At 47.7% G+C, this 27,614-nt stretch overlaps 1 protein-coding gene across 1 annotated transcript in view; it reads left to right on the forward strand.

Annotated features, from left to right (window-relative positions):
• The first annotated feature begins 1,271 nt into the window (after positions 1–1,271).
• Positions 1,272–27,614, forward strand: part of LOC137470030 (TOG array regulator of axonemal microtubules protein 2-like) — a 26,752-nt gene continuing 409 nt past the window's right edge. The window contains exons 1-17 of the mRNA XM_068183013.1: positions 1,272–1,451; positions 1,915–2,075; positions 2,546–2,592; positions 7,372–7,581; positions 9,753–9,799; positions 13,085–13,213; positions 14,188–14,338; positions 15,445–15,606; positions 17,728–17,860; positions 19,549–19,654; positions 20,397–20,632; positions 22,156–22,308; positions 23,456–23,573; positions 24,015–24,059; positions 24,525–24,628; positions 26,018–26,222; positions 27,407–27,610. Of these exons, the coding sequence (XP_068039114.1) occupies positions 1,272–1,451; positions 1,915–2,075; positions 2,546–2,592; positions 7,372–7,581; positions 9,753–9,799; positions 13,085–13,213; positions 14,188–14,338; positions 15,445–15,606; positions 17,728–17,860; positions 19,549–19,654; positions 20,397–20,632; positions 22,156–22,308; positions 23,456–23,573; positions 24,015–24,059; positions 24,525–24,628; positions 26,018–26,222; positions 27,407–27,610 (2,391 nt within the window). The remainder of the gene's footprint in view (positions 1,452–1,914; positions 2,076–2,545; positions 2,593–7,371; positions 7,582–9,752; positions 9,800–13,084; positions 13,214–14,187; positions 14,339–15,444; positions 15,607–17,727; positions 17,861–19,548; positions 19,655–20,396; positions 20,633–22,155; positions 22,309–23,455; positions 23,574–24,014; positions 24,060–24,524; positions 24,629–26,017; positions 26,223–27,406; positions 27,611–27,614) is intronic.

Below are 27,614 nucleotides of genomic sequence, written 5' to 3' on the forward strand. Positions count from 1 at the left end.
CAGGGTTTTCCCCGTGGGCTGCTTCAAAGGGCTGCCAGCAGGAGCATGCTTCCCTGTGCAGCTGTTTAGAAGGTTCCAGGAAATGTGTCCCATGAAGTACAGAGCTTCAGATGCTTTAGGTTTACATGGTGGACTCTGTTATGTTTTGTGTCTCCACTTTGCAGGCCTGACTGGCTACCCTATTGCCAAGAATCTTCCCCAGATACGTCCCTCTTCACTCCTTCCCTCGAAGCCCTCTCCTGGCTCCCCAGAGAGATCTTCTTCCTTCAAGCCAAGCAAGATGTATAATGAAGAGAAAGAGAAATGTAAAGCTAGCACTGGCTACCAAGATATCAGAAGAATCAGCCAGGAGCTGAGCTCAGATGGAGAAAGCTGTAAGGTAAGGAGACCAAGCTAAGATGGGAGATTTTCTGTTAAAGTGCTGTAGGCAGTGCTTGGAGACCTTTTCCTGTGGTGTGAGCCCAGGGAGGCAGCTGAGCCAAGGAAGAGCTCAGCTGGACACTGCACTTTAGGATGCCTTTGCCATGGGTGTGTAGTGCAGACTTCATGTCCTCAGCACGCATCAATAACAGGAGAGGTCACTGAATGGTTTCTGGGCTGTGTCATGGTTCCTCCTCTGTCTTATGGCTGAGAAAACACCAACAAGCAGTCAGAGCAGCTGAAGTTGGCCACTCTGGAAAAGCAATCCTTCTCCCTTTAGTAACCCACATGTATCTGTGAACCACCTCCATGTCTTGGTGGTGTTTTCTGTCAGCCGTGTCTGCTGTGGATGGAAAAAGGTCTTTGCTGGAACAGGCAGTCCTGCAAAGTCAGGTTTGTCTCAGCTTTTGAGTGGTACAGCCATGCCCTCTGCACAGTTGTCTCTGCTGCTATTCCAAGGTTCCATCAGCTTCTGAGCAGCTGTGTGCTCTGGCATGGCTTTGTCCAGAGGGAAGGGGTGGGAGGTGGCTGTGGGGAGAGCAGCCCAGAGCCCAGACCCACGATTGCCTTTGCAGCAGGGCCAGGACCTGCACTTGTTCTGGGTTTGCTGTGGGGTGCAGGAGGAGGCAGATGAACAACATCTTTGATAGGCAGAATGTCCAATCAAAGGCTTGGGTACTTGATTTCAGCCTTGCTGAGAAAGGGCCCAATGTGTCCCTGGCAGGAGCTGAGCCTTTCACTGCAGTTTGAACACGTCCTGATTTGGCTCTTTAGCTGGCCCAGAAATGCTGGGATACTAAGGATGGGTGTGCATTTACCCCGCTGCCTCCACCCCCCTTCCTGGCCATGGCATGGGGGCCCTGGAAGAGCTTGGGCAGGCAGCAGAGACCTTGCAGAGGGCAGCAGGACAGGGAGCTCTGCTGAACTTCCTAAATGCCAGTGAGCCTGAGGTGATGGTTGTGTGGGAGCTGGAGAGCAGCGAGCATCCCGAGAGCTCAGCAGCATGTGGGCTCAAAGGCTGCTGGGGAACGGTAGGAGGGAAGGGCAGCAGCAGAAGAAACGAGGGGCTTGAGAAAAGCAGGCCTTGACATCCTGCAGAACGGCTTTGTGGGGACTTGGCTGGAGATCAGCACTGGCTGTTAGGTAGCTTAGGGGCAGGGAGAGAATAGTGATCTATACCCACTCCCATGCCATCCAAAAGGCCAGTGGAGGTAGTGCTACCTCAGAACATCTTGACGTCAAACATGTGGATGCCAGCTGGGAAGGCAGCCACACTTGCACCGAAGTGAGAAGGAGGGGAGTGCTGGGGAATGTGTGACACGGTCTCTCCCTCACCAGTTCCCTTTGCATTCCCCATCCTGGGCCAAGTTGCTCCCTCAGTCTGACTTGTCTTTTCCTGCCAGGTGCCACATAATAGCATGGCTAAATGTCTTGAGGCAGGAATGGGGGCAAGGCTGGATGCTTGGTCTGAGCACTCTGTTCTACTCTTTCCAGGCTTCCTTGGTGCATTCCACTGAAGGGGATATGAAGAAGGGGTCATTGGGACAGCCTTTGAAGCCTCCAATATGCAAGGCAGGAAGTCCCCTTGTTAGCAGTGCTGCCGGGTCTCTGCGAAGCTCTCTCCAGCGGGATTTCCAGGAGTCCCGGGAGATGAGGTAAGCCAAGGTGCCTGCTGCTCCAGTGTGCTGTTCCCCTCGCTTTTCCCATCTCATGTGGTTATTTTGCGCAGTCAGCTGTCCCATGTATTTAGGCAAACCTCTGTGTATTTGCCTTTTTGCCCATCTATGATGATCCAGCACGATGTGAAACCCTACACCCATGCCCCAAGAGCAGAGGTGGTGGTGGTGGTGGGGAAGAGGAGGCAGGGCTTCAAAGCACCTCAAGATGGGTCCTCTGCTGGACATGGTTCTTATCTCACCCAGAGCTTGGCCACTTCTGTGTGAATCCAGCAACTGAAAGCTTAAGGACATTTAATCAGCTTTGCATCTGCTTGGGTTTATGTGTTGTGTTTCCTCCTTCATCACAGTGACCATGCTAAGAAGGTTTGCCTCCTTTCATGGTACACCCAATCCCTCCCTTCTCTTTCTACCTCCTCATGTGTTCCTTTGTCCTCCTTTTTCTGCAGGCCAGGATCCAGCAGCAGAAGACAAGAGAAGGACTCTGACCATTCAGGTAGGTACAGGGCACGTCTGTGCTAAAATGACGATTGCAGACTCAGAGTTGTCATTTGGAAAGCTTGGTTCAATCCCATTCCTTTGAAAATTTCTTTAAATTAATTTCAATTCCTTGATGGGATCCGTGGAGTCTCCCAAAGCCCAATCACTGGGAGTGTTCTCTGGTGGTGCAGTGAAAATTCCTCCAGTGTGAATTGCTGAGTGGCGGGAGCTGGAGTGGTACCTTGTAGCCCTGGAAATGCAGTGCAGGAAAAGGAAACATTCGTCTCCATCCTGCACATGTCTTTTATCTCCCTACAGCCTTTCTAGAGTCAAAATTAGTAGAGAATAGGAAGGCGTTTAACATGAAATGAGAAATGTTCCCACTCCTTCCTCCTGCTTTTGAAGCAGAAAACCTTTCCTTGGGGCAGTTTCTCAGGTGAACCCTTTGAGATGTGAAGGAGATTGATGGACATTGCCTGGTTTTGCACTGGCAGAAACAGGGAAACCTCCTGTGACAGAAAGTCCTTTGGAATTCTCCAGTGAAGGAGAAGGAGACTTCCCAGTGGATGCAGCCTAGGCAGGGTCTGAGTTTGTCCTCCTCTGCCAGCACAACCCCAAGCCCCCTATGGCAGGTTCACAATGACAAATCTCTTCCCTGGCTGTCTCTGCCTGTGTCAGAGTTGCAGGCTGAGGCGGGGGGAGGAGATGCCTTCTGCCTTGTCCCTGTCCCTGCCTTGCCTGATCCCTGACAAGCGGAATTGTGCCAGACAAAATGCGGCCTCTGGTGCATCTGGGTCAGCCAATGCTATCAAGTTGAAAGCCTCCATGACACTGTTGTTGTTCCTTTGCCATCTCTGGGCGTGTAATGATAGGAGAGATGAGGCTTGAAGAAATAATTCTGCTGATGCAGAAAAAGGGATCAGATCCCCTGGTCCCTTTGCTCAGGGTTAGTTCTGCCAAATCCTGGTACGGCCCCTTTGGAATGACTCCTTAATTGCTGATATGCAGCTGGAATGCTTAATGCACCTAGGGAGAAATACTGCTCACTAAGCAAAGTGACATTTTTTCTGGATTAATTCTGGACTAGGAATGAGCTATCTCATTAATCATTACCTGTCTCTGTTTTATTACTGGCCTTACTATTTGAGAGTAGGTAGGAAATCCAGTTTTAAGACACATCTTCATCTCTTACAGCTTGGATGCCACATGATTTTATCCTCTGTGAAGCCATGTAAAGAATAAGTTCTCTGAGTGTTAACAGCTCTGTTGGAGCGTTTTTCAGAATGACCTGCCCTCCACTCTTTCCATTAAGAAAATTTTGAATTGTCAGTATTAGCCAAGATCAGAAATGTTTTGCGGCAGGTCATGTTTCATGTTGCTTTTGGGTGTCGCTGCAGGAAAGAAAGCAGGGAAAAAAACCTGGGGAACAACGAAGCAGAGCAGAAGTGGCAATTTACAATTGGATGGCCAGTTTTTTTCCCCTGCAGATAGTGACTCCTTGAATACTGGGGATATGTAATGTGGATTGCAAAGCTTCTTCTAACATGAGGTGCCATTGTTCATGAGCCAGCACTTCATTTGTTTTGAAGAGAAGGAAAAGCAACCATCCAAAGCCAACTCAGAACTGAGTGGGAGTTAGAGATACAAAGGCCAAGAAAACTAGCATTGGAAAGCAATCACTTCCTAGGTGTAATTGTCAAATTCCAGTGACCAGTGTGGATTGCCAACAGTTTGGAAGGAAAGCTATTCCTAATTAGGGGACTGGCAATGATCAACACATCAGCAAAGCTGTAGAAGCTTTCTCCCCTGGCTTGCCAGCTCCATACAGTTTAAAGGAATTGTAGTGATGCTAGTTTCATGAAAAATAGAAACAGAGTGATCATCTGAATAATAAAAAACCCCCTTGGATGCCTCATCCATTACATGGATTGATTGTAAAGGTGGGACTTCACCTAACTCACTGCTTCCCTTGAGAGCATGGCTCAGCCTCAGACAGAGGTGAGGCGGGAGCTGGGCCGATCTCTGGCGGGAGGAAGGGTCTTGTGCCAGCCCAGAGAGCCTGTGCACATTGCCAGGGAACAGTTGTGCCCTGCATGTGCCCCCTGTGCTCACCCAGTGCCCCGTGGTGACTCTGTGCCATTCCAGCTGTTTGTTATCAAATATGTGAGGTGCTGTTGCTGCTGTAGCAGCAGCCTGAGTTCACTGGGAACAGCTCCAAAGCACTGGGTCCCACAGCAGTGGGCACAGTGAGAGACTTGCCTCTGCTGCCATGGCCATCCAGCCATGGGGAGAGCAGCTGCTGGGGCTTCCCCCATTCTGCCAACAGCAGTCTGCCTCCAACATGTGGACTGTATAGCCATGATTTTGCCAGAATGTGGAAAATGCATCGTTTGAACATATTTGATGGTATCTGACATCACCTGATTGGGAAACGTTCTGAGTATAGTTTTGATTTTTCAGGGACAGTCAAAATGAGAATTGTTTTGAGGCAGGTGTTGTAATGTTGGGTTTGGGTGTGTCTGCAGGAAAGAAAGCAGGAATAAAGCCCTGCCACAATGAAGGAGAACTTTGCATGGCCAATTTACACCCTACAGATACACTGATCGTATTAGCCCACTGAACACTGGAGGCATCTAATGCAGAGTGCAAAGCCTCTTTAAATAGATAGAAGAGATGAGACTTGAAGAAATAATTTTGCAGATGCAGAAGAAGGGATGAGACCCACTGGTCCCTTTGCTCAGGGTTAGTTCTGCCAAATCAAGCATGATTAGGTTTATCTGCTCTGTTGGGGAGTATTTCAGTACGACCTGCCCTGTGCTATTTCCATTAAGAAAATTTTGAATTGTCAGGAACTGCCAAGATCAGAAATGTTTTGAGGCAGATGATATTTATGTTGGGTTTGGGTGTCTCTGCAATAAACCCAGGAATAAACCCCTGGAACAATGAAGCAGAGCAAAAGTGGAATGTTTGGATGGTCAATTTGTTCCCTACAGCTCTTGGCCAACTGAATTCTGGGGTCATCTACTGGGGAGTGCAAAGCTTCTTTTACTTCCACCACCTAGTGCCATTGATTGTTTCCCACCACTTTGTTTGATGTGAAGAGAAATAAACAAAATCCCACGCCAACAAGCTGCAACCCAGAACTGAGTGGGAATTACAGAAATAAAGGCCTTGAAAAGTAGCTTCAGAAAGGGTCTTCTTCCTAGACAGTGTAAACCCCTCAGGCTGGGCCTAGCTGGGCTTAGGGCTGGTTGCCCTGGGGAAGGGAAAGGGATGGAGTTGGGGTGGGGTTTTGCAGCCATGGAAACAGGAGAGCCATGGGCCATTGCATCACAAAGGGGCAGCCCCACACTGGGGTTGTGATGGTTGTGGTTGACACAGCCACAGTGGCAGGAGACACATCTGGCTCTGCCTCTCTGTGCTGAGTGCTGGCGATTGGAGTTACCCAACCTTGTTCTAAGGCTGGGTACCAAGCTCCCATTGCTGTCAGCTCTGAGAGCGATCCCAAATTCAAACCCAGGTACTTCTGCGAGGCAGAAGCACGGGTTCAAAGATGGACTTTACCCGAAAAGGAAAGGCCACTGAAGGAAAAGGTGAGGATAGAAAGGAGCTGAAAGGCTGATGCCAAATGGAAAAATATCCCCCCAGATTTCAGGGAAAACTGGTCCATGGTGGTCAGTGCTGGCTCTGTGTCAGAGTAGGTGGCTGACAGCTACAGATGACCCTGCAAGGACACCCATGGCATCACAACATTCTATCATTAGTTTACTCTGCTTTCTCCTTTTTGACAGTGGCCAAATCACTCACACTGACAGCCAGGACAGGGACTGTGGCCACAGCTTACCACAAACTGGACATGGTCATGAGATGCAAGTCCTGTTGCTTTCTTTGCCATCAATGTTGGCAAAGAAACATTGGGTGTCAGAACAGATAAATTTCTCCTTCTTCCTCTCCTTGCTGATTGGGCCCAACATTGAGGATGGTATTACAGTGCCATAGAAACACCAATGAGGCCTGCCTGCTTACAGAGAGGTCTTTGTGGTTTGCAGAAATAGCAGTCACAGCTCTGTGGGTTTTTCCTGTGGATTCACAGAAGGCCAGCCTGAAGAAGGAATTTTTTTTCCCCTCTTATCATTGGATCCTTCCACCTTTCTCTTCAGACTTGCTAACTCAATACTGCTCACAGGAATTAAACACAGGCTGGTTCCATGAAAAATAAAAACAAATAAATTTTCTCAATAATTAAAATTATTCCCCTTGAGTACCACACCCATTAGATGTGTTGATGAAAAATGTGGGACTTCACCTAACTCACTGCTTCCCTTGAGAGCATGGCTCAGCCTCAGAGGTGAGGCGGGAGCTGGGCCGATCTCTGGCGGGAGGAAGGGTCTTGTGCCAGCCCAGAGAGCCTGTGCACATTGCCAGGGAACAGTTGTGCCCTGCATGTGCCCCCTGTGCTCACCCAGTGCCCCGTGGAGCTGTAGGGCTGCTCAGCTGAGGGGCAGGGAGAGGAGCAGGAGGGTGCATGTGCAGCTGAGCCATTCCTGGAAAGCACAGGGCTCTGGGCTCCCTGCTGTCCCAGGGCAGCCCAGAGGCCAGGCTGTTCCTGTGGCAGCTCTGTGGAGGTGGGTCAGGGTTTTCCCCGTGGGCTGCTTCAAAGGGCTGCCAGCAGGAGCATGCTTCCCTGTGCAGCTGTTTAGAAGGTTCCAGGAAATGTGTCCCATGAAGTACAGAGCTTCAGATGCTTTAGATTTACCTGGTGGACTCTGTTACGTTTTGTGTCTCCACTTTGCAGGCCTGACTGGCTACCCTATTGCCAAGAATCTTCCCCAGATACGTCCCTCTTCACTCCTTCCCTCGAAGCCCTCTCCTGGCTCCCCAGAGAGATCTTCTTCCTTCAAGCCAAGCAAGATGTATAATGAAGAGAAAGAGAAATGTAAAGCTAGCACTGGCTACAAAGATATCAGAAGAAACAGCCAGGAGCTGAGCTCAGATGGAGAAAGCTGTAAGGTAAGGAGACCAAGCTAAGATGGGAGATTGTCTGTTAAAGTGCTGTAGGCAGTGCTTGGAGACCTTTTCCTGTGGTGTGAGCCCAGGGAGGCAGCTGAGCCAAGGAAGAGCTCAGCTGGACACTGCACTTCAGGATGCCTTTGCCATGGGTGTGTAGTGCAGACTTCATGTCCTCAGCACGCATCAATAACAGGAGAGGTCACTGAATGGTTTCTGGGCTGTGTCATGGTTCCTCCTCTGTCTTATGGCTGAGAAAACACCAACAAGCAGTCAGAGCAGCTGAAGTTGGCCACTCTGGAAAAGCAATCCTTCTCCCTTTAGTAACCCACATGTATCTGTGAACCACCTCCATGTCTTGGTGGTGTTTTCTGTCAGCCGTGTCTGCTGTGGATGGAAAAAGGTCTTTGCTGGAACAGGCAGTCCTGCAAAGTCAGGTTTGTCTCAGCTTTTGAGTGGTACAGCCATGCCCTCTGCACAATTGTCTCTGCTGCTATTCCAAGGTTCCATCAGCTTCTGAGCAGCTGTGTGCTCTGGCATGGCTTTGTCTAGAGGGAAGGAGTGGGAGGTGGCTGTGGGGAAAGCAGCCCAGAGCCCAGACCCACGATTGCCTTTGCAGCAGGGCCAGGACCTGCACTTGTTCTGGGTTTGCTGTGGGGTGCAGGAGGAGGCAGATGAACAACATCTTTGATAGGCAGAATGTCCAATCAAAGGCTTGGGTACTTGATTTCAGCCTTGCTGAGAAAGGGCCCAATGTGTCCCTGGCAGGAGCTGAGCCTTTCACTGCAGTTTGAACACGTCCTGATTTGGCTCTTTAGCTGGCCCAGAAATGCTGGGATACTAAGGATGGGTGTGCATTTACCCCGCTGCCTCCACCCCCCTTCCTGGCCATGGCATGGGGGCCCTGGAAGAGCTTGGGCAGGCAGCAGAGACCTTGCAGAGGGCAGCAGGACAGGGAGCTCTGCTGAACTTCCTAAATGCCAGTGAGCCTGAGGTGATGGTTGTGTGGGAGCTGGAGAGCAGCGAGCATCCTGAGAGCTCAGCAGCATGTGGGCTCAAAGGCTGCTGGGGAACGGTAGGAGGGAAGGGCAGCAGCAGAAGAAACGAGGGGCTTGAGAAAAGCAGGCCTTGACATCCTGCAGAACGGCTTTGTGGGGACTTGGCTGGAGATCAGCACTGGCTGTTAGGTAGCTTAGGGGCAGGGAGAGAATAGTGATCTATACCCACTCCCATGCCATCCAAAAGGCCAGTGGAGGTAGTGCTACCTCAGAACATCTTGACGTCAAACATGTGGATGCCAGCTGGGAATGCAGCCACACTTGCACCGAAGTGAGAAGGAGGGGAGTGCTGGGGAATGTGTGACACGGTCTCTCCCTCACCAGTTCCCTTTGCATTCCCCATCCTGGGCCAAGTTGCTCCCTCTGTCTGACTTGTCTTTTCCTGCCAGGTGCCACATAATAGCATGGCTAAATGTCTTGAGGCAGGAATGGAGGCAAGGCTGGATGCTTGGTCTGAGCACTCTGTTCTACTCTTTCCAGGCTTCCTTGGTGCATTCCACTGAAGGGGATATGAAGAAGGGGTCATTGGGACAGCCTTTGAAGTCTCCAATATGCAAGGCAGGAAGACCCCTTGTTAGCAGTGCTGCCGGGTCTCTGCGAATCTGTCTCCAGCTGGATTTCCAGGAGTCCCTGGAGATGAGGTAAGCCAAGGTGCCTGCTGCTCCAGTGTGCTGTTCCCCTCGCTTTTCCCATCTCATGTGGTTATTTTGCGCAGTCAGCTGTCCCATGTATTTAGGCAAACCTCTGTGTATTTGCCTTTTTGCCCATCTATGATGATCCAGCACGGTGTGAAACCCTACACCCATGCCCCAAGAGCAGAGGTGGTGGTGGTGGTGGGGAAGAGGAGGCAGGGCTTCAAAGCACCTCAAGATGGGTCCTCTGCTGGACATGGTTCTTATCTCACCCAGAGCTTGGCCACTTCTGTGTGAATCCAGCAACTGAAAGCTTAAGGACATTTAATCAGCTTTGCATCTGCTTGGGTTTATGTGTTGTGTTTCCTCCTTCATCACAGTGACCATGCTAAGAAGGTTTGCCTCCTTTCATGGTACGCCCAATCCCTCCCTTCTCTTTCTACCTCCTCATGTGTTCCTTTGTCCTCCTTTTTCTGCAGGCCAGGATCCAGCAGCAGAAGACAAGAGAAAGACTCTGACCATTCAGGTAGGTACAGGGCACGTCTGTGCTAAAATGACGATTGCAGACTCAGAGTTGTCATTTGGAAAGCTTGGTTCAATCCCATTCCTTTGAAAATTTCTTTAAATTAATTTCAATTCCTTGATGGGATCCGTGGAGTCTCCCAAAGCCCAGTCACTGGGAGTGTTCTCTGGTGGTGCAGTGAAAATTCCTCCAGTGTGAATTGCTGAGTGGCGGGAGCTGGAGTGGTACCTTGTAGCCCTGGAAATGCAGTGCAGGAAAAGGAAACATTCGTCTCCATCCTGCACATGTCTTTTATCTCCCTACAGCCTTTCTAGAGTCAAAATTAGTAGAGAATAGGAAGGCGTTTAACATGAAATGAGAAATGTTCCCACTCCTTCCTCCTGCTTTTGAAGCAGAAAACCTTTCCTTGGGGCAGTTTCTCAGGTGAACCCTTTGAGATGTGAAGGAGATTGATGGACATTGCCTGGTTTTGCACTGGCAGAAACAGGGAAACCTCCTGTGACAGAAAGTCCTTTGGAATTCTCCAGTGAAGGAGAAGGAGACTTCCCAGTGGATGCAGCCTAGGCAGGGTCTGAGTTTGTCCTCCTCTGCCAGCACAACCCCAAGCCCCCTATGGCAGGTTCACAATGACAAATCTCTTCCCTGGCTGTCTCTGCCTGTGTCAGAGTTGCAGGCTGAGGCGGGGGGAGGAGATGCCTTCTGCCTTGTCCCTGTCCCTGCCTTGCCTGATCCCTGACAAGCGGAATTGTGCCAGACAAAATGCGGCCTCTGGTGCATCTGGGTCAGCCAATGCTATCAAGTTGAAAGCCTCCATGACACTGTTGTTGTTCCTTTGCCATCTCTGGGCGTGTAATGATAGGAGAGATGAGGCTTGAAGAAATAATTCTGCTGATGCAGAAAAAGGGATCAGATCCCCTGGTCCCTTTGCTCAGGGTTAGTTCTGCCAAATCCTGGTACGGCCCCTTTGGAATGACTCCTTAATTGCTGATATGCAGCTGGAATGCTTAATGCACCTAGGGAGAAATACTGCTCACTAAGCAAAGTGACATTTTTTCTGGATTAATTCTGGACTAGGAATGAGCTATCTCATTAATCATTACCTGTCTCTGTTTTATTACTGGCCTTACTATTTGAGAGTAGGTAGGAAATCCAGTTTTAAGACACATCTTCATCTCTTACAGCTTGGATGCCACATGATTTTATCCTCTGTGAAGCCATGTAAAGAATAAGTTCTCTGAGTGTTAACAGCTCTGTTGGAGCGTTTTTCAGAATGACCTGCCCTCCACTCTTTCCATTAAGAAAATTTTGAATTGTCAGTATTAGCCAAGATCAGAAATGTTTTGCGGCAGGTCATGTTTCATGTTGCTTTTGGGTGTCGCTGCAGGAAAGAAAGCAGGGAAAAAAACCTGGGGAACAACGAAGCAGAGCAGAAGTGGCAATTTACAATTGGATGGCCAGTTTTTTTCCCCTGCAGATAGTGACTCCTTGAATACTGGGGATATGTAATGTGGATTGCAAAGCTTCTTCTAACATGAGGTGCCATTGTTCATGAGCCAGCACTTCATTTGTTTTGAAGAGAAGGAAAAGCAACCAACCAAAGCCAACTCAGAACTGAGTGGGAGTTAGAGATACAAAGGCCAAGAAAACTAGCATTGGAAAGCAATCACTTCCTAGGTGTAATTGTCAAATTCCAGTGACCAGTGTGGATTGCCAACAGTTTGGAAGGAAAGCTATTCCTAATTAGGGGACTGGCAATGATCAACACATCAGCAAAGCTGTAGAAGCTTTCTCCCCTGGCTTGCCAGCTCCATACAGTTTAAAGGAATTGTAGTGATGCTAGTTTCATGAAAAATAGAAACAGAGTGATCATCTGAATAATAAAAAACCCCCTTGGACGCCTCATCCATTACATGGATTGATTGTAAAGGTGGGACTTCACCTAACTCACTGCTTCCCTTGAGAGCATGGCTCAGCCTCAGACAGAGGTGAGGCGGGAGCTGGGCCGATCTCTGGTGGGAGGAAGGGTCTTGTGCCAGCCCAGAGAGCCTGTGCACATTGCCAGGGAACAGTTGTGCCCTGCATGTGCCCCCTGTGCTCACCCAGTGCCCCGTGGAGCTGGGAGAGGAGCATGTGCCCCGTGGAGCAGGAGGGTGCATGTGCAGCTGAGCCATTCCTGGAAAGCACAGGGCTCTGGGCTCCCTGCTGTCCCAGGGCAGCCCAGAGGCCAGGCTGTTCCTGTGGCAGCTCTGTGGAGGTGGGTCAGGGTTTTCCCCGTGGGCTGCTTCAAAGGGCTGCCAGCAGGAGCATGCTTCCCTGTGCAGCTGTTTAGAAGGTTCCAGGAAATGTGTCCCATGAAGTACAGAGCTTCAGATGCTTTAGATTTTCTTCGCAGCCTCTGATACCATTTGTATCTCCATTTTTCTGACCTGATTGACTGCAGTGTTCCCAAGGAGGTTACCCTGGGGTCTGTAGTTTCCCTGTCAACTTCCCACATGCTCTTTCCTTCCAAGGCCTTTCCTTCCATTGAGATTTGCCTTCCTTCCTCAAAGCCCATATCTTACTCTCCATTATAATTAAGCTGGACATTCTGCAGGGGTGAAAAAATCATGCTTTATGATATTGTTTTATTTCTCCTGTGCTGCGACATGATTCTATCCTCTGTGAAACTGTTGTATTGAATGAGGAATTATCTCAATTTTAACAGCTCCTTAAGAGTATTCCAGAATGAGCTCCATTTTCTACTTGCATTAAGAAAATCAGCCTTTCGTCAGGCTGGCCACAAAGTGGCCCAATCTCATACCATTTAGAAGGAAAATCCTTGGAGAAAATTAATTATCTAGGGTCAAGAACACAATTTACATTTGAGTATCACTCCTGCAACCCTAGGCTTTTCTTTCAACATCCTCTAAAATATTCTAACAAAGAGAAGAAAATGTTGATATAAATGGATACAGGTATTAGAACCCAGGACTTCTTTCAGGAACTGGAAAGAACATGTTTCCTAGAATCAGCATGAATAAGGGCAGATAAGAATCTCTGTCAAGAGCAATCTCCATCTCTGCCCTTCTTTATCAAACACAGAGGCTCTCCAGCATCCAGGGGCTGTGGTCTTCATCATGCAGCAGGTTTCAGTCTGCCGGCCAACAGAGTAATGTCATGTCTGCTGCCAGTAGCCCAATCCTTTGGGAGAGCGTCTAGGCATATGTACCTTGCTGCTCTCAATCCCAGTCTCTGCAATCTGGAACCTGTCTTGCTATTGCCCTGCATTATGTTTTTGGGGGCTTGAAGTCTGACAGAGATTTACATGAACTTTTGCTTCCATTACCAGGCCTCCCACCAAGCCAAGCCAAGGAGATGGATCATCCCACCAGTCCTGGTCTTATGAGTGACAGTGACCTGAGGGACAGCTTTGGAAGGGTAAGGGATAAGGACAGGGATAAGCAGACTTCCTTTCCAGTGGCTGTTTAGTGCTTGGCCCAAAATGTCACTGAAAATCATAATCTTCCACTCTTGGGAGATGGGGATGGGGATTATCTTGGGAATATATTTGATAGCGACAGAGCAATTGCTTGGCTATTTCCAGTGGTGCCAATGTCACTGGTTTGGAGATGGTGCTAAGGTCATGTCAGAAACATTCTTTATGTGCAAAGGCTGTTTTAGAGAAGTTCTGAATGGCAGAGCAAGCTACACATCAGTGACCGTGGGCAAAGTGCATCCTCGGAAGCAGAGAAGCAATGATTCTAATGTTGAATGGTGTAAGCAAGACTGCAAAATAAAATGGGAGAGTTTGATTTTTCCTGGTTACCTTTCTGGCTGTATCTCACAGCCCTCTCATTCTCAAGTTTTCTGCTCATTAACATCAGTGCTTCTGCAACTTGTTTTCACATGACTCCTCCTTTTGGTCTCGCAGTCTCAGAGACCAAGTCCTTCAGAGTCCTTCAGAGCTGAGTCCTTCAGAAGCCAGTGGGAAGTGAGAAACATCTGCAATTCCTGGCCACGAGTGTTAAGTAACAGCTAATTACCTCTCCTTGCTGGGTATTGCACATGGTTTTTATTCTCCTGCCATGGCCTGTAGGAACTGAACTGACTGCTCACTGTCATGTGAGCTCTTCATCTGTCTTGGAGCATTCCTATGACTTTCATGCTTCAAGCAGGGCTTCCTGACATAGATTGCAGTTGCAGCACTAAAAGGTTGTGGCACTGAAGTGTTTCACCTCACTGTGTGTAATTGCCAAGCTGAGGACGGAAGACATTCCTCTGGAACTATTGGAATGTATATGGAGCTGCATTAAAGCCTATGGCACTCTACGGACTCTGTACTCATGATGAGATGTTGTGTCTGGTTTGTGTGTCTCTGCTTACAGTCTGTGATGTATTTCCATTGCACCTAGGTCCGTCCTGCATTGTGCAAGTTGGCTCAAAAGAACTTAGAGCGGAAGAAAATTGAGCTTTTGCAGAAAGAGTTGAAGAGAAGGAGACAAAATGAAACATCCTTGCAGCTTCCTTCTCAGACAGTTAAGCCTGGGGATGCAGCTGAAGCAAGTAAGTGATGGCTACACTTGTGGTCCTTTTTGACCACTTGCTTGCCCTTTGCACAGTGTTGCAATCAGACTGGGGGGATGTTTAGCTTGCATTTGAGTGGAAGCTTGCATAGGATTTATTTCTGTTTCCCAAAGAAAAACACAGAGGCATGAAGTGTCTTGCTCATGGCCTCACTGAGTTAGCAAAAGAATATCGGCTTCCCACCTTCACCTCTAAAGTCTTTCAGAGTAGAAAATTCAGTCTTGCAAAGTACACGGGGGCTTCAGACTCTCTCCTGGAGAGTAGTCTCCAGGGAAGGTGAGTCCAAAAGAATGCTTTTCAACCAGGCTGCAACCTGGAAGAAACAAAATTCAACTCCTTCTAATGAAAACACCAGAGATCCTTCTCCTGTTGCTCCCTACTGAGGAGCTCGCAGTGTAGAGCTGTGCTGAAGGCCCGAGCCACTGCTTCTGTTGTAGCCCCAGGAGCAAGCAGCATTCTGACTGAATCCCGGCTGAGGGGCTCTGACTGCAGGGCTGTGAGCACTGCCTCAAGGGTAGCAGCAGGGCCCTTAGGAGGCAGCACTCAGCCCGAGGGTATCACGCAAGGTTATCTCCACTTTCTTTTGGTAACTTCCCCTGACAGCCTCTGGAACAGGAAAACAAATGCAAAGCAATACTGGGTTTTCCTTGTTTCTTAGGGGAAGCATCACTGCAATTTGGTTTTAAGCTAGAAGAGTGTAGATTTAGATTATATATTAGGGAGATGTTTTTTTTAATTGAAGGGGATGAAAAGCCGGAAGGGTTTGCCCAGAGAAGCTGTTGTTGGTCCATCCTTGAAGGTGTTCAAGGCCAGTTTACATGGGACTCTGAGGAACCTGATCTAGATTAGGATGTCTCTGCTCATAGGGGTTGGATTAGGTCGTGCTTAACGGTGCCTTCCAATCCAAACTCTTCTAATATTCTGTGATTCTGTGATCACTGTCCCATGTTAGTGTGCCATTGTTATACTTGGAGTTCTTTGGGATAACAAAGAGATGTTACCCACCTCCGGCAAGTTTCCTGGTGCTTTCTATTGTCACCCTGTCCAGCACCCTCCACTTACAAGCTCCTCTTTGGTCCCTACAGCCTTTAGCCTACCACTTGTCGATGGCACAACTCCTAGTGTGCAGAGAAAACACCCAGGTAGTGCCTTGAAGAAGAAGGTCATGAGGAAGCAGGACAACGTGCCCTTACTGCCCAATAAGCCCATCATCCATGGGGGTGGCAGCTTCCCACGCAACTCCTCAGGTAAGCCTGCTCTGTGGCAGCTTTTTCCCGCATGGGTTTTTCCTTGCACAAGGAGCACAAACTGCCTCCTGCCTGAGCCAGCACAGCTGGGATCTTGGGTCCATAGTCTGTCCTGAGAATGAACAGCAAATCTACTTTGGAGTTACTCCAGCTTGGTAGTACTGGAACAGTTGGTTCTTAGAAATCCATTGGAAAGCTGAGCTGAATAAAGCCGTGATAAAGGCCCAAGCTCTGGCTTTTGCCCATCCTGATAATCTAAACTACAGCCAGGAAGCAGCTGTGACTGCAGGGATGAACTGTGGGGCAGTCTGCCAGGGTGTGCTCACTGTGCACCTACGAGTGCCAACACAATCAGTTGCTCATTTACCATCTAGGCCCTCTGCCCGTGCTGCTGTCTGGCTCCACAGGCAGCTTTTCTGCTATCCCACCAAGGGTTGTGTCTGCATGGCTGTCAGCGGCTTGGTGCAGTTGCGCCTCTGCTCCCAGAAGTGCCCAATGGCTCCTCGCTGCCGCCATCTCATGGCCTGCAATGCCAAGAGGGAACAAGCAGTGCCTCCTATGTCACCCATCCAAATACAGCAGCTGTGTGTAGTAGATGACAGCCAGGAGGGGCTGCCTGGTGCTCCCAGGCTGTTTGCTGCCTGCAGGAAATACTCAGCAGATAGTCCCTAGTGGCTCTTGTCTCTCCTTTGTGGGTAGCCTGCCTGTGCTGTGATCCCAAGTAGGGTGAGATAAGAAGAAGGAAGCTAGGAATGATACTTGGAATGCTCTTTTCTAGTGACGCTACTTCCATGTTCAGAATTGACCAGAACTAGCCTGATGTGGCTCTCCATTCACAGTAAATCTAGATGTGTATATCTACATACTTCTGCAGTGCCATCACTGATGTCAGTGAGTGGGGTACATCAGTGGCACCTAGATTAGCTCCTGTCTGAATATTTTTGATGTCATGGTTCTTCCATACTTTGTAAGAACATGCAAGGTAGCAAAAAACCCTACACAGTCTAGAGTAGTTCATCAAGATTCTATGCAATATTTATACTCCATCATTTTAGACAGCTCAAATGTATTCATCTACACATTAGAAAATGAGCTTTTGAGTGCACAACATGAAATTTTTGATTGACAGTGCTTTTGACAACAAATGGGTTTCATAAGAAATGCATTTATCATCTGATTTTTCTCATACCTTGTACATTTTTTTCCTTACCAAATATTCAATTAAAGCAAACCCAGGACAACTGATTATCAAGAGAGTGAATCTGCTAACAATTTGCATCGGTATTTGCATGCTTTTTTCCCCAGTTTGCATTTGGAAGGCTTTTTTATCAAGCATCTAGACTGGAAATTGCAAGAGAAATCTTAGGCATTGCAAAGTATGCAAACACATCCATTTGATGACAAATAAATTTCACCTCAGCATCTTTGAAATACAGCCAGTGTGCACCTCTGAAAGAGTAAAGGTTCATGATGCTTGGAAAAAACAAAATCCATAAACTACTCCCTTCCCAATAGTAGGCTAAATGTATGTACACTCAGCTGCCTGCTGTCTAGAATATTAGAAGTCAGTGGAAACAGAGGCGCTGTCAGGTGTGAAGGGTCAGGTATCGCTGTTCCCTGGTCGTTGCTCCATGGGGATTGAGCCGGGCCCAGCAGGGCTGGGCTGTTCAGGCTGGGCTCGGTGCTGTCGTGAGGCAGCTGCTGGTCTTTCCTCAGGGAGTTTCAGAGTGCCCCCATCCTCAGGGCTAGGGGAAATCAGGGCTCTGAGACAAGAGAGGCACCTGAGGGGTTCCCTCCTGGGATAGTCAGACCTGCTGTCGGCACTGTCTGGCAGGGAGCGGGAGCTCTGCGGCCTCAGGAACCTGCCGCTGGCTGCGGCACCTGTGGCACTTGGGAGCTGGCGCCGTGGGGGCAGTTGTCAGGTTTAGCCTGGAGCTGTGCCCAGCTGGGGGAGGCTGGGAGAAAGCAAGGAGCCCCAGGAGCCAGACAGCAGGGAATTGTCTGACCCAGTGCCAGTGTGCACCACACAGAACCCTGGCTGGGAGATGGGGCTGCAGGCCGCTCCATAGCGGCGTGCCTTGCCCGGGGCCGCAGCACCCATGGCCGACCCTCTCCTTACAGTGACCTTGCAGACGGCCACTGGTGCTGAGCGCCGAGATCAGCCGCGTCGTGGGAAGTGGCAGAAGGACACCGCCTCATCAGACCCACAGCAGTCCTTGCAGGAGGCACTCTCCTTGCTCGGCAGCGATGACTGGTAAGAAAGGCCCCGTTCACTCTGTGTCCCTCTTAGCGTTAAGGCAGGTTAGAAGCGTGTCTTGCTAGTGCCTCTGAGCCCCGAGAGCCCAGAGGGCCAAAGGGCACTGGTGAAAGCTCTGCAGAGCAGTGAGAGGATAAAGATTTGAGAGCAGCCTTTTCTTGGCCTGGCTCTGCAGCAGTGCTCCAGCTGCAGCAGGTCCGTGCTGTTTCCTCGCTTTGCCTGCTGCTCTATGCAGCTGCAAAGGCAATCTTGAGGGAAGAGAGAAAGCTGTGGAATGAGATGATTTGACTGAAGGCAGAAGCAGGATGGCAGCAGTTTTGAGTGTAGAGATTTAGATGCCTTGGGCCACTAGGCCAGTGGGATTGAGTAAGATTCCTCTCTGATCCTGCTGCTGACAATGGCAATGGCAGGCGACAGGGTCTCCCTGTGACCTCCTGCATGTAAGTCCCAGAAGTAGCTCCAGGGAGTTCCTCTTTCTGCGAAATGGACTGAGTTGTGCTTTCAAGTCCCTCAGCCTGTCATTACTCGTGAAGGGCTCATGGCAGAAGAGAAGGAAAAAGAAATAAAATCCTCTAGGAATCTTGCATTTTTAGAATTCAACTTTTTCCTTCTCACTGCTTCATATGGGCCTGAGATGTTTTGTCAATACTCACAATGTGTCCCAAAATTCTACACAAACAGAAGGAGACCCAGAGGTGATACCTCTACAAATGTCAGGTGATATTGGTTGTCTTTTTGATGTCTGGGTTAGCATCCAACTCCCTGGGGGATGCTTCATTCGCACAGGGATAAGGACTCCATTCACACTGGGATAAGCATGAATAATCAGCCACGATGCATCTCCTTGTGCAGTCGCCTTTGCTCTGCCCTTTCTCTTCTTATTTCTCTTCCCATTTCTCTTTGGTGCCTTGTGAGGTACAGAGAGCTTCTGCAGGTGTGGGGGGTCCAGATGACACCCAGGGGTGCCTGTGGGATCAGTCACCAGCCCTGTGCTGCAGCCCTGATGCCTCACATACCTTCCTGTAGCTGAGGGCCTGCACAAAGCAAGTACTGAGAGACAGAGTTGTTTGCACCTTTTAAATAACATGTTGCTGTTGTGGGGGTTGTTTTAGGTAGGAGTTTTTTGGGAAAAGACAGAGTTTCAACAGTTCTTGCCCAGGTGTGGAATCTTCTGGGACACTCTGCTGCTTTTTTGGGGAAAGTGTGCAGTGCAGTGGAGTGGGTAGATTATAGAGGCCTAGATTACAGAGTGGAAACTCGGCTCCAGAGTGGCAGCGCAGACTCTCACTGCTGAACTGCCTGCTGGGGCTGACAAAGAAGGAAAATGTCCCAGTAACAGCCCAATGGGACTGTGTCTCAGGGACAGGTACAGGGAGGTGACAAGAAACAACAGCATGGCCTGGCCTCACAGCTTCTAGGAAGTAGTGACAAAGGGACTTCATGTGCCAGAGATTTTCAGAAAGGCCACAAATGAAAATTCTCAAACCCCTCTCTTTGCCTTTTGGATTTTTGTATGCTTTTGACAGCCACAGCATCCTGTGGCAACATGTTTTACCATTTCATTAAATACTCCTTGAAAAGCATCTCCCATGGTTTGACTGAGCTGCCAGCCTGGTCATTTCAGAGGGTGCTGCCTAGTTCTTGGGTAGAGAAAAAAATCAATATTTTTGTTACTTGCCTTTCAGGGAGGTGAAGGAGAAGGCACTCGTCATCATCAAAGACCTGGCTGAGTCCCATTCAGAAGTCCTGCTTTGTCGACTTCGTGAGATTTGTTTGGCAGTTACCAGCGAGGTGAGAACATTGTTCTGAATTGTTCCCCAATCTTCATACATGGGTCTGTAGAGTAGGTATGTGCTTGTTCGTCTCCATGTGTGCTCAGGGATTGCCTTCATTTCTGGTTTTAGACCTTCTATTTCTAATGTCTGTGAGCTATCTGTAGGATCTGTGTGTACATGGAGCTGTATTTACTGGTAGGTGGGGTATCTGACACTTATCTTTGAGTGTGGTACCATTATAATGCAATGCAGAAACTGAGACACTAATGACCTTATATGCCAGAGTCCCAATCACTGCCCAAGCTGTAATTCAACACTGCAAATTAGTCTGTAGACCTGAGCCTGTGTTTTCTGTTTCCTGGCTGTGCTTGAACTACAGGTGTTGCTTTTTGAACAGGAGCACCTGAGTCTTTTATCTTTATGACTTATGCCTTTATGGTTTGAAAGCAGCCCTTGCTTTATTTTGCTTCTTTGTTTTTCAAACGATGGGCCCTAAAATCAAAGCAGTTGACATTATAGAAGGGTAAAGTAGAACACTTTAGTGAAATATATATTTTTATGCCTGCAGTAAGCAGGACTGAGAGCAGAAATTGGTGCCAGAGTAAGTACCCTTCTGTGCTTGGGCTCTTCTCCTCTTACTGTGCTTTTATGTTCCTCTGGACACAGTGAGACGTGTTGTCATTTCCCGGGAGTTTTGTCCAAGGAAACTGGTTTTCTTTTCAAGGTGATTCTTATGTTTCCCCTCATGACTTCCCCAGGTGACCAACCTCCGGTCAAAGGTGTCCTACTATGCAATGATAACTCTGGGAGAGCTGTTTGCGATCTTGAGGAAGGACATGGATTCCGAGGTGGATGAGATTGCTCCGGTACTTCTTCACATGGTGTGGAACTCCCCAGCGTTTGTTCAGAAGGCAGCCTGTCAGGCCCTGGGGAGCATGGTGGAGAATGTGACTCCTGCACGAGCAATGACTGTTCTCATGGACAGTGGAGTCAAGTAGGTTCTTCCTCTTTTAGTGATATTCTTCACCTTCTAGTGTGTGGGTGGGGAGAGGGATGAGAGAGAGAATGGGAATAGTGGGAGGGAAGGGTCCTGTATCCTCCTGTATCTTCTGTGAACTCAGGGATTTGATTCTCCGATCAACCTCATTTCTTTCCTCTTGTCACGTATTTCTGCCCTCCTGCAGCCTATTAGTTCTCAGAATCACAGAACTGTAGAATATGGGGAGTTGGAAGGGGCCCATAAGGACCATCAAATCCAGCTCCTGGCCTTCACAGAACAGCCCAAGGGTCACACCAAGTGCCTGAGATTGTTGTCCAAATGCTTCACCTCTGTCAGGCTTGGTGCTGTGACCACTACCCTGGGGAGCCTGTTTCAGTGCCCAAGCACCCTCTGGGTGAAAAACTTTTTCCTGATATCCAAACTGAAACTCCTCTGACTCAGCTTCCTGCTGCTTCCTGGAGTTCTCCCAGTCTGTCAGATTTTCCTAGACGTGGTGAACGGTGGGGAAGTGAAAGTGCCTGCAAAGGCCAAGGATAGAGCCTTGTGTTTTTGTGGGAAGAGGGACAATTGCAATTGCAGCTGTGAGCGCTCTTTGGTATTTCACAGCACTAAGCACAGAGGCCCTGGGGAAAACCACATATCCTCATGATGCCATTAACCTGAGAAATAAGGAGAGTACTTGCTGGGGCATGGAGCACATGGGGCAGAATGTGCTGGGTGTGGCACAGCCTGCACAGCAGGTGCAGCTCCTGCCAAAAGGAGGACTTGTATGACTGTCCTGGCTTTAGAGCTCTACTTTCTATTCAAACTGATGTTTCATGTTAGCCTTGAGATGATGAATCACTTTACAGGCACCTTCACAGGCTGAGTGCAATGGGACCTCTGAAGCAAATGCTGCCTTAAGTATTGGTGCTGGGCCTGATAATTCCCGAGAGACACTCTCTAGAACAGGATAACCTGGCTAAACTGACTGCCACCCTTTCCTCAGCTTTGCAATAGGGTAAAAACACTCAGACGTAACCCTTACCAAGCTTTAGAAAAGAAACAGGCTGCATTGCTGGATATTCCACAATTTCACGCTGCACAGCGAGTTTTCCCTGCATTTGTTTTTTTCCAAAGGTCTGCAGATTTGGGGATGAATGGGTGGAAAGAGCCTCAGTCCTGCTGCAGCTCTGTGCAGTGGGGGCCTTCTAATGGGTCAGCATGAATTGTCCTTAATTTCTAAATAATTCATATGTAATCAATTCCTTTAATCTTACTCCGAGTAAATTTTGGGAGAGAAATTGAGTATCAGATAGTGCAGGGAGACTGAATTCCTCCCTCTTCCTTCCAGGCAGTCCTGCTGTACAGTGCTAACTTTGTGTTTATCTGAGGACAGAACCTTCAACAGATGTCTGAAGTTGCAGGGAGAACCCAGGCTCCTTCCCCCAGCAAGGACAGGGAGCAGGCTCTGGCCAAGGCCTGTGCTGCTGTTGCTCCTTCTCCCTGTGCCCCAGGGTTTGCTCTCTTCCTCCCAGGAGCCGCTATGTCCAGGTGCGGAAGTGTGCAGCCGAACTCCTCCTGTCCTTGATGGAGAAAATGGGAGTCACGAAGCTCGCAGGCACACCTAGGGCTGAAATGCTGGCACACGTGGCAGGGACACTTGCACAGGACTGTCACCAGGACACAAGGTAATGATCTTCATTTCACCTCCTAAAACGGGAAAACAGTTTTGTGACTGGCTATAAAACATAAAACCACAAAAGAGTGGAAACTGAAGGAAATAATAAGTTCCCTCACTGTGTGGATAAGGGTCATAGAATCATGGAATATGCTGAGTTTGAAAGGACCCATCAGGGTCATCAAGTTCAGCTCCTGGTTGTGTGCAGGACACCCTAAGAGTTACTTTATGTGCCTGAGAGAAATGTCCATACACTTCTTGATCTCTGTCAGCCTTGGTGCTGTGACCACTGCTCTGGGTTGCCTGGGGAAATGACTGTACTGGGTAACCTGAGGTTGGCCACCAAGAAGGAGCATTGCCAACTTCCTGTGACTTGAAGGATTCTTTACTGAGATCAGAAGAGCTCTGATTAGCCAGTCAGTTTTGATTGCCTTAGATGCACAAGATAAAGCCAAAGTGTTGGCTAATGTTCATCACCGAAGGATCCCAAACATCTGTTTCTCATTAACTTAAGACTTCCCTAGAAATACTCCAAAGGTCTTTAGCCAATGTATTCAGTCTTTCTAAACTTCTTCTGCAGATTTCTAGAATGCTGTTGTCTGTGGCTCAGTGACCTCCAAATTTCTTCTTGAAGAAAACTGTGGTTTCCTAGTGGCAAAATCAACCCAAACCACCAAAATCTCCTTACTTTGATGATTAAATTCCCATTAATAGCTGCCAAGAACACCAGAGTAACTGGCTGCCCCTGTGCATACATATAGTATAGAATAATCAACAGCAATCATGAGGTGTTTTGTTCAGGCTTCCCTGCCAGTAAAAGAAATGCAAATTATTGTGCAATGCCGGAAGGACACTGCTAATAGGCTCTGACAACAAAGCAGATGTGTTTTGCTTGTTCCCTGGGATACTTTGATCCCACACAAGCACACCCACAGTTTCAGAGTGAAATATTTTTCTGTGGCCCCACATTCTCCTCTTGCCTCTTATGTTTAGCTGACAACACTGTGCAGTGTAGAGTGAAGTAAATCTCCCTCTTTGCTAAGTAGGTAATGCCTTCTCATGCAAGCATTGCACCTGATGAGTTAAAGGCATCAGCCTCTTCTGTTAACACTCTTCCTTTGTTCACTTTTCTTTCATTTCCTTCCTTCCTTCCTTAGGCATTATGGACAGGAGATGGTGAAGATGTTGCTGAATAATCAAAAATTTAAAAAGCTTTTGGAACAATCTCTTTCCACCCATGACCTGGAAGATATCCTGACAAGAATTAAGAAGAAAGTAAGTGCTTGGCAGAAGAAGTATTTCCTTTGTGCAAGTATTGCCACTGCTAATATGAGATCAAACATACCCAATGTGTCTTTATCTCATTCCTCTTCTGCTGCATCATTTTGCACCTGGGAATGAGCTGTTAATCCTCAGCCTGTTCATCTGCAGACCAGAGAGGAACTGATATTACTAGGGAAAAAGTGGGGTTTTGAATTCTTTGAATATCACAAAGGGGAAAGGGAAAGCGGAGAAAATGGGTTTACATTCAAGGGTAAGGCCCCACTTTGCTCTCCCTGCTCTGACCCCAGTAAAGCAATTAAGTGAGAATAGTGCTTCTGAAGATAACAGAGGCTTTGCAAAAGACACTGGAAGTAGTATTGCCAAGAAAATTTCCAAATATACAAAAGATGTCCAAGTCAATCCTAATTACTGCAATTATTGTCTGTGTTTTGGGAATACTGCCCTGCTGTCAAGCCCTGTGGAGCTGAAAGAAGCTTGGTGAATTCAGCAGCATCTAGTGGAAAATAATTTGTTTGTTTGGGGGGATTTTTTTCTTTTTATCTACATTATGGCAGGGAGTGTGCCTTTGTGCAGGAGCAGGGAGAGTAAGTGTTGAACCAAATCAACTTCCAACACAGTGGGCCAACCCCCAAAGAGTCCAAATCTGCTGCTTCCTTTAAGAGCACTTGTTGCCTACCACTTTGCATTATTCCCATTTATGCTCAAGACTAATGAATTTGGGATTTTAGACTGCTGCTCAGTATGATAGCACCCATAACCTGCCTTGGGCTATTGTAAACAAAGAGTTGTCATCACTGAATCTCTGGTCCATTTATTTTTGTAAGTTAGGAAATGTTTCCCTAAGCCTTGGTAGCAGTGATCCTGATTCTAACTTGTGTTTTAATCAGGGGATTTCCTATTTTATATTTTAAAGATTCATGGAGTTTCTTGATGTCTTTGTAGGGGATGGAAAACCAGAAGGGTGAATGCCCATCTGTCAAGAACCTGGTGAAGAAGAGGAACGATGGCTCAAAGAACCCCCAGGCCACATCGCCTTCTAGTAAATGGTACATTGGTCAAATGTGAACACTTTTGTTAGATGTGACGAAGCACATGACATGTGCCTTACATGCCTCTTACTCAGGAAAATCTTGCTGGTGGAGATGACCAGTGCCAGAGATTTTTTCCTTTCCCTACAAATGTTCTAGGATAAAAAATGTCTATTTCTGCATTACGCTGAACACAACTTCTCTGGAGGGCTTTCCTCAAAAATTGGATGACAAAAAAAATACCCACTGGTAGCAGCTCAGATGATCCAGTGCAGAGGCAAGGGCAGTGCTGTAGAGGCTAGGAGAGGGCCAAGTTTCTGCTGCCTGACTTGGGACAAGTAAATTCAACCAGGGTTTTTTTCATCCGAGTGGAGTCTTTTGTCTTTTTTAGATGGGTATTTTAATGAGAAGTCCCAGTCTTGAAGCAAGATGCCATTCCCCAGAGATGCAGTTCTCATCCACGTCGTTTTGCCTGGCTGATTCATGTTTTTTTTTACCGTCAAACAGTATGAAGTTTGAGTAGTAAGTAGCAAGGCAATTCCTGAGCAGTTTTGCTTGACAGGTGTCTCAATTTGGACTTTTTGCCTTGATATTCCTGTTCTTCATGTAGTTTACTTGATGGACAGCATGTTTGGTTTATTTCCTTGTGTGCTGCAATCAGCATTTAAGACAGGAATTTGGTCCTTGCTGTCTCTTCATGCCAGTGGCAGAGCTACTAGTACCTGTTCTCCTCTGATAACAGAGGAGATTTATTTAGCTCTGTCATGCTCAGCGGGGGCAGGAAAGTGACCACATGCCTCAGTAGCATGGCTAGCACATTCCCATGGTCATGGAAGAGACAGGTTGATCCAGGAGAATTGTTCCCAGTGGGTTTGTTAAGCTGTGGATCTATTCTCCAGGGAAAAAAATGAAATGTGAGCATAGTTCTGGCATGTCTGGCTTCTGTTTTTATCTCTGTTACTGATTTTCTGGATCCTTCAGATATGCCCCTGTTCATCTGTTCAGATGCATTGGAGCTACTTTTCCAGATTGTCATGCCTGGTTTTAGAGGCACTTCTCCAGAATGATGTGTTTCCTTATTCTAAGACACACACATCCCATATGAGGAGACATTTAAACTTGGAAGTAGTGTCTCTCTTTCCCCACTAAGCAATGTGACCTGTGTGCCTTGGAAGCCATCTGAAGATAGATCAGATGCATCTCATCCTTGGTTTTCCTGAGTGAGCACTGGGAGAATGTTACTTGCAGATTGTATCCCGTAATTATTGTCATAAAGTCCATGTTGTTCTTCAGAACCTCATGATTTTCTAGCTTGAAATCACATCGTTAGGAAAGCTCCTCAAGATGTTTTGCTCACAATTAACTGAAGGTATTATCAACAGGTCCTAATTTGGTTTTATTTTCCAGGGTGAAGTCTACCTCTGATGGACGCCTCCTACACCGTTCAAAAGCCCAGGTCACGTTACCTGCAGCTGTGGAAGAGATGGAGCCGCTTCAGAAGCTTTACCATCTGCTGCAAGCCAAGGGGTTTCAGACACGGATGGAAGGAGTGGCACTCCTCCTAGACCTGTCCAAAACCAAACCCCGGCTCATTTCCACTAACATTGTCCAAGTATGTAGGGTATCTTCATTGTTCCTTTCCTTTAGCTCCTTTCCCAAGCCTGTAGAAGTAAAGTTAATTTGGTGTGTCTTGGCAGTACATGCTGGCTGTTTGGGACAGGCTGGTCGCTCTTTCCCAGAGAAATTTAATTCAGGTCCAGGCTTCAGGACAAGTTATTTCAGTCCAGCTGTATTTGCCTGGCAAGTGTCTATTGATGCTGTTGATCAGATGGTAACAGAATTTTATGCTGGTGTAACTGCTGCTGTTTCCTACTCCCATTTGGGTTAAGTGAAGGGAATCCAGCCATTGAAAGCAATAATGGCAATTATTCTCTAGAGAAAAAATGGGTTTGTGTGGGGAAGAGAAGTTTCAGGCTGAGTTGGTTTCAACTAAATGTTTTTGAAAGGATACTTCTGTAAACTCCATCTTGTCTGGCACAGGCACAACTCTGGCTACTCATTTCCATCCTTGTCCTTATTCCTCTTGGTAAAGATGGTGCTCACCCTTCTTGGGGGCCTTTTTTTCTCTTTGGAAAAGGAGGAAAACAGCTAAGGACAGATCTATCCTTTCTCCTCCCAGTAGATGCTTTTTCCCTTCTTCCAGAAAATGGTGCCTGATAATGGGGCTGTCAAGGGACTGAACCTGCTGTAATGAGAGCTGGACAGCACATTACATTTCAGAAGTCTACCTGTTAGTTAGAGAAATTGTCTGAATCCTGGAAGAGTTGATCAGAGCCCTGCCCTTCTCCAAACACAGGTTCTGAGACAGATAAAATAAAACTTAGATCTCCTCCAGCCATAGTTTTGGCAAAATCATAATTGCCCTCAGTACTTGAGACAACTCTATAGAAAACTGGGCATTGTAAATATCTGATTCCATACTTGTAAAGCAAAGGTAGCCTTTTGCATTAATAAATGGAATTGATTTAATGATTTATAGGTGGAGAGAAATACCATAGGAACTATTCTGTCCCCAACCAAACCTCTAAAAACAGATGAAAATCTTTCAACCAGCATGAGGTTGCACAACCATTCCAGTGAGTGGCCCACAGGAAAACTTTGAAATTGTGCAAGCAAGGGCTGACCTGACAGAAAGGATCACTTTCATCTTTTACATTGCTGAGTGCTCATTTCTACATCCCCTCTTCAAACAAGGTCATTTTAATCCAGATTTCATGTTGTTTGTTCTCTTCACAGATTTTTGATTATTTTGTCCTGACAATATTGGACACACATAAGAAAGTCAAGCAGAAGGCGCTGGACGTGCTGGCAGAAATCATAGGCCTCCTGGAAGATGCCCTGAACCCGGTGATCATTCGTTTGGTGGAAGGGATAACAAAGAACCTAAACTCAAAGGATCCCGGGGTTCATGCCACAGCTGTGAATGCACTAGAAGAATCCGTTG

The sequence above is a fragment of the Anomalospiza imberbis genome, chromosome 3, assembly GCF_031753505.1.
Source record: "Anomalospiza imberbis isolate Cuckoo-Finch-1a 21T00152 chromosome 3, ASM3175350v1, whole genome shotgun sequence".
In the NCBI taxonomy this organism is placed as follows: Eukaryota; Metazoa; Chordata; class Aves; order Passeriformes; family Viduidae; genus Anomalospiza; species Anomalospiza imberbis.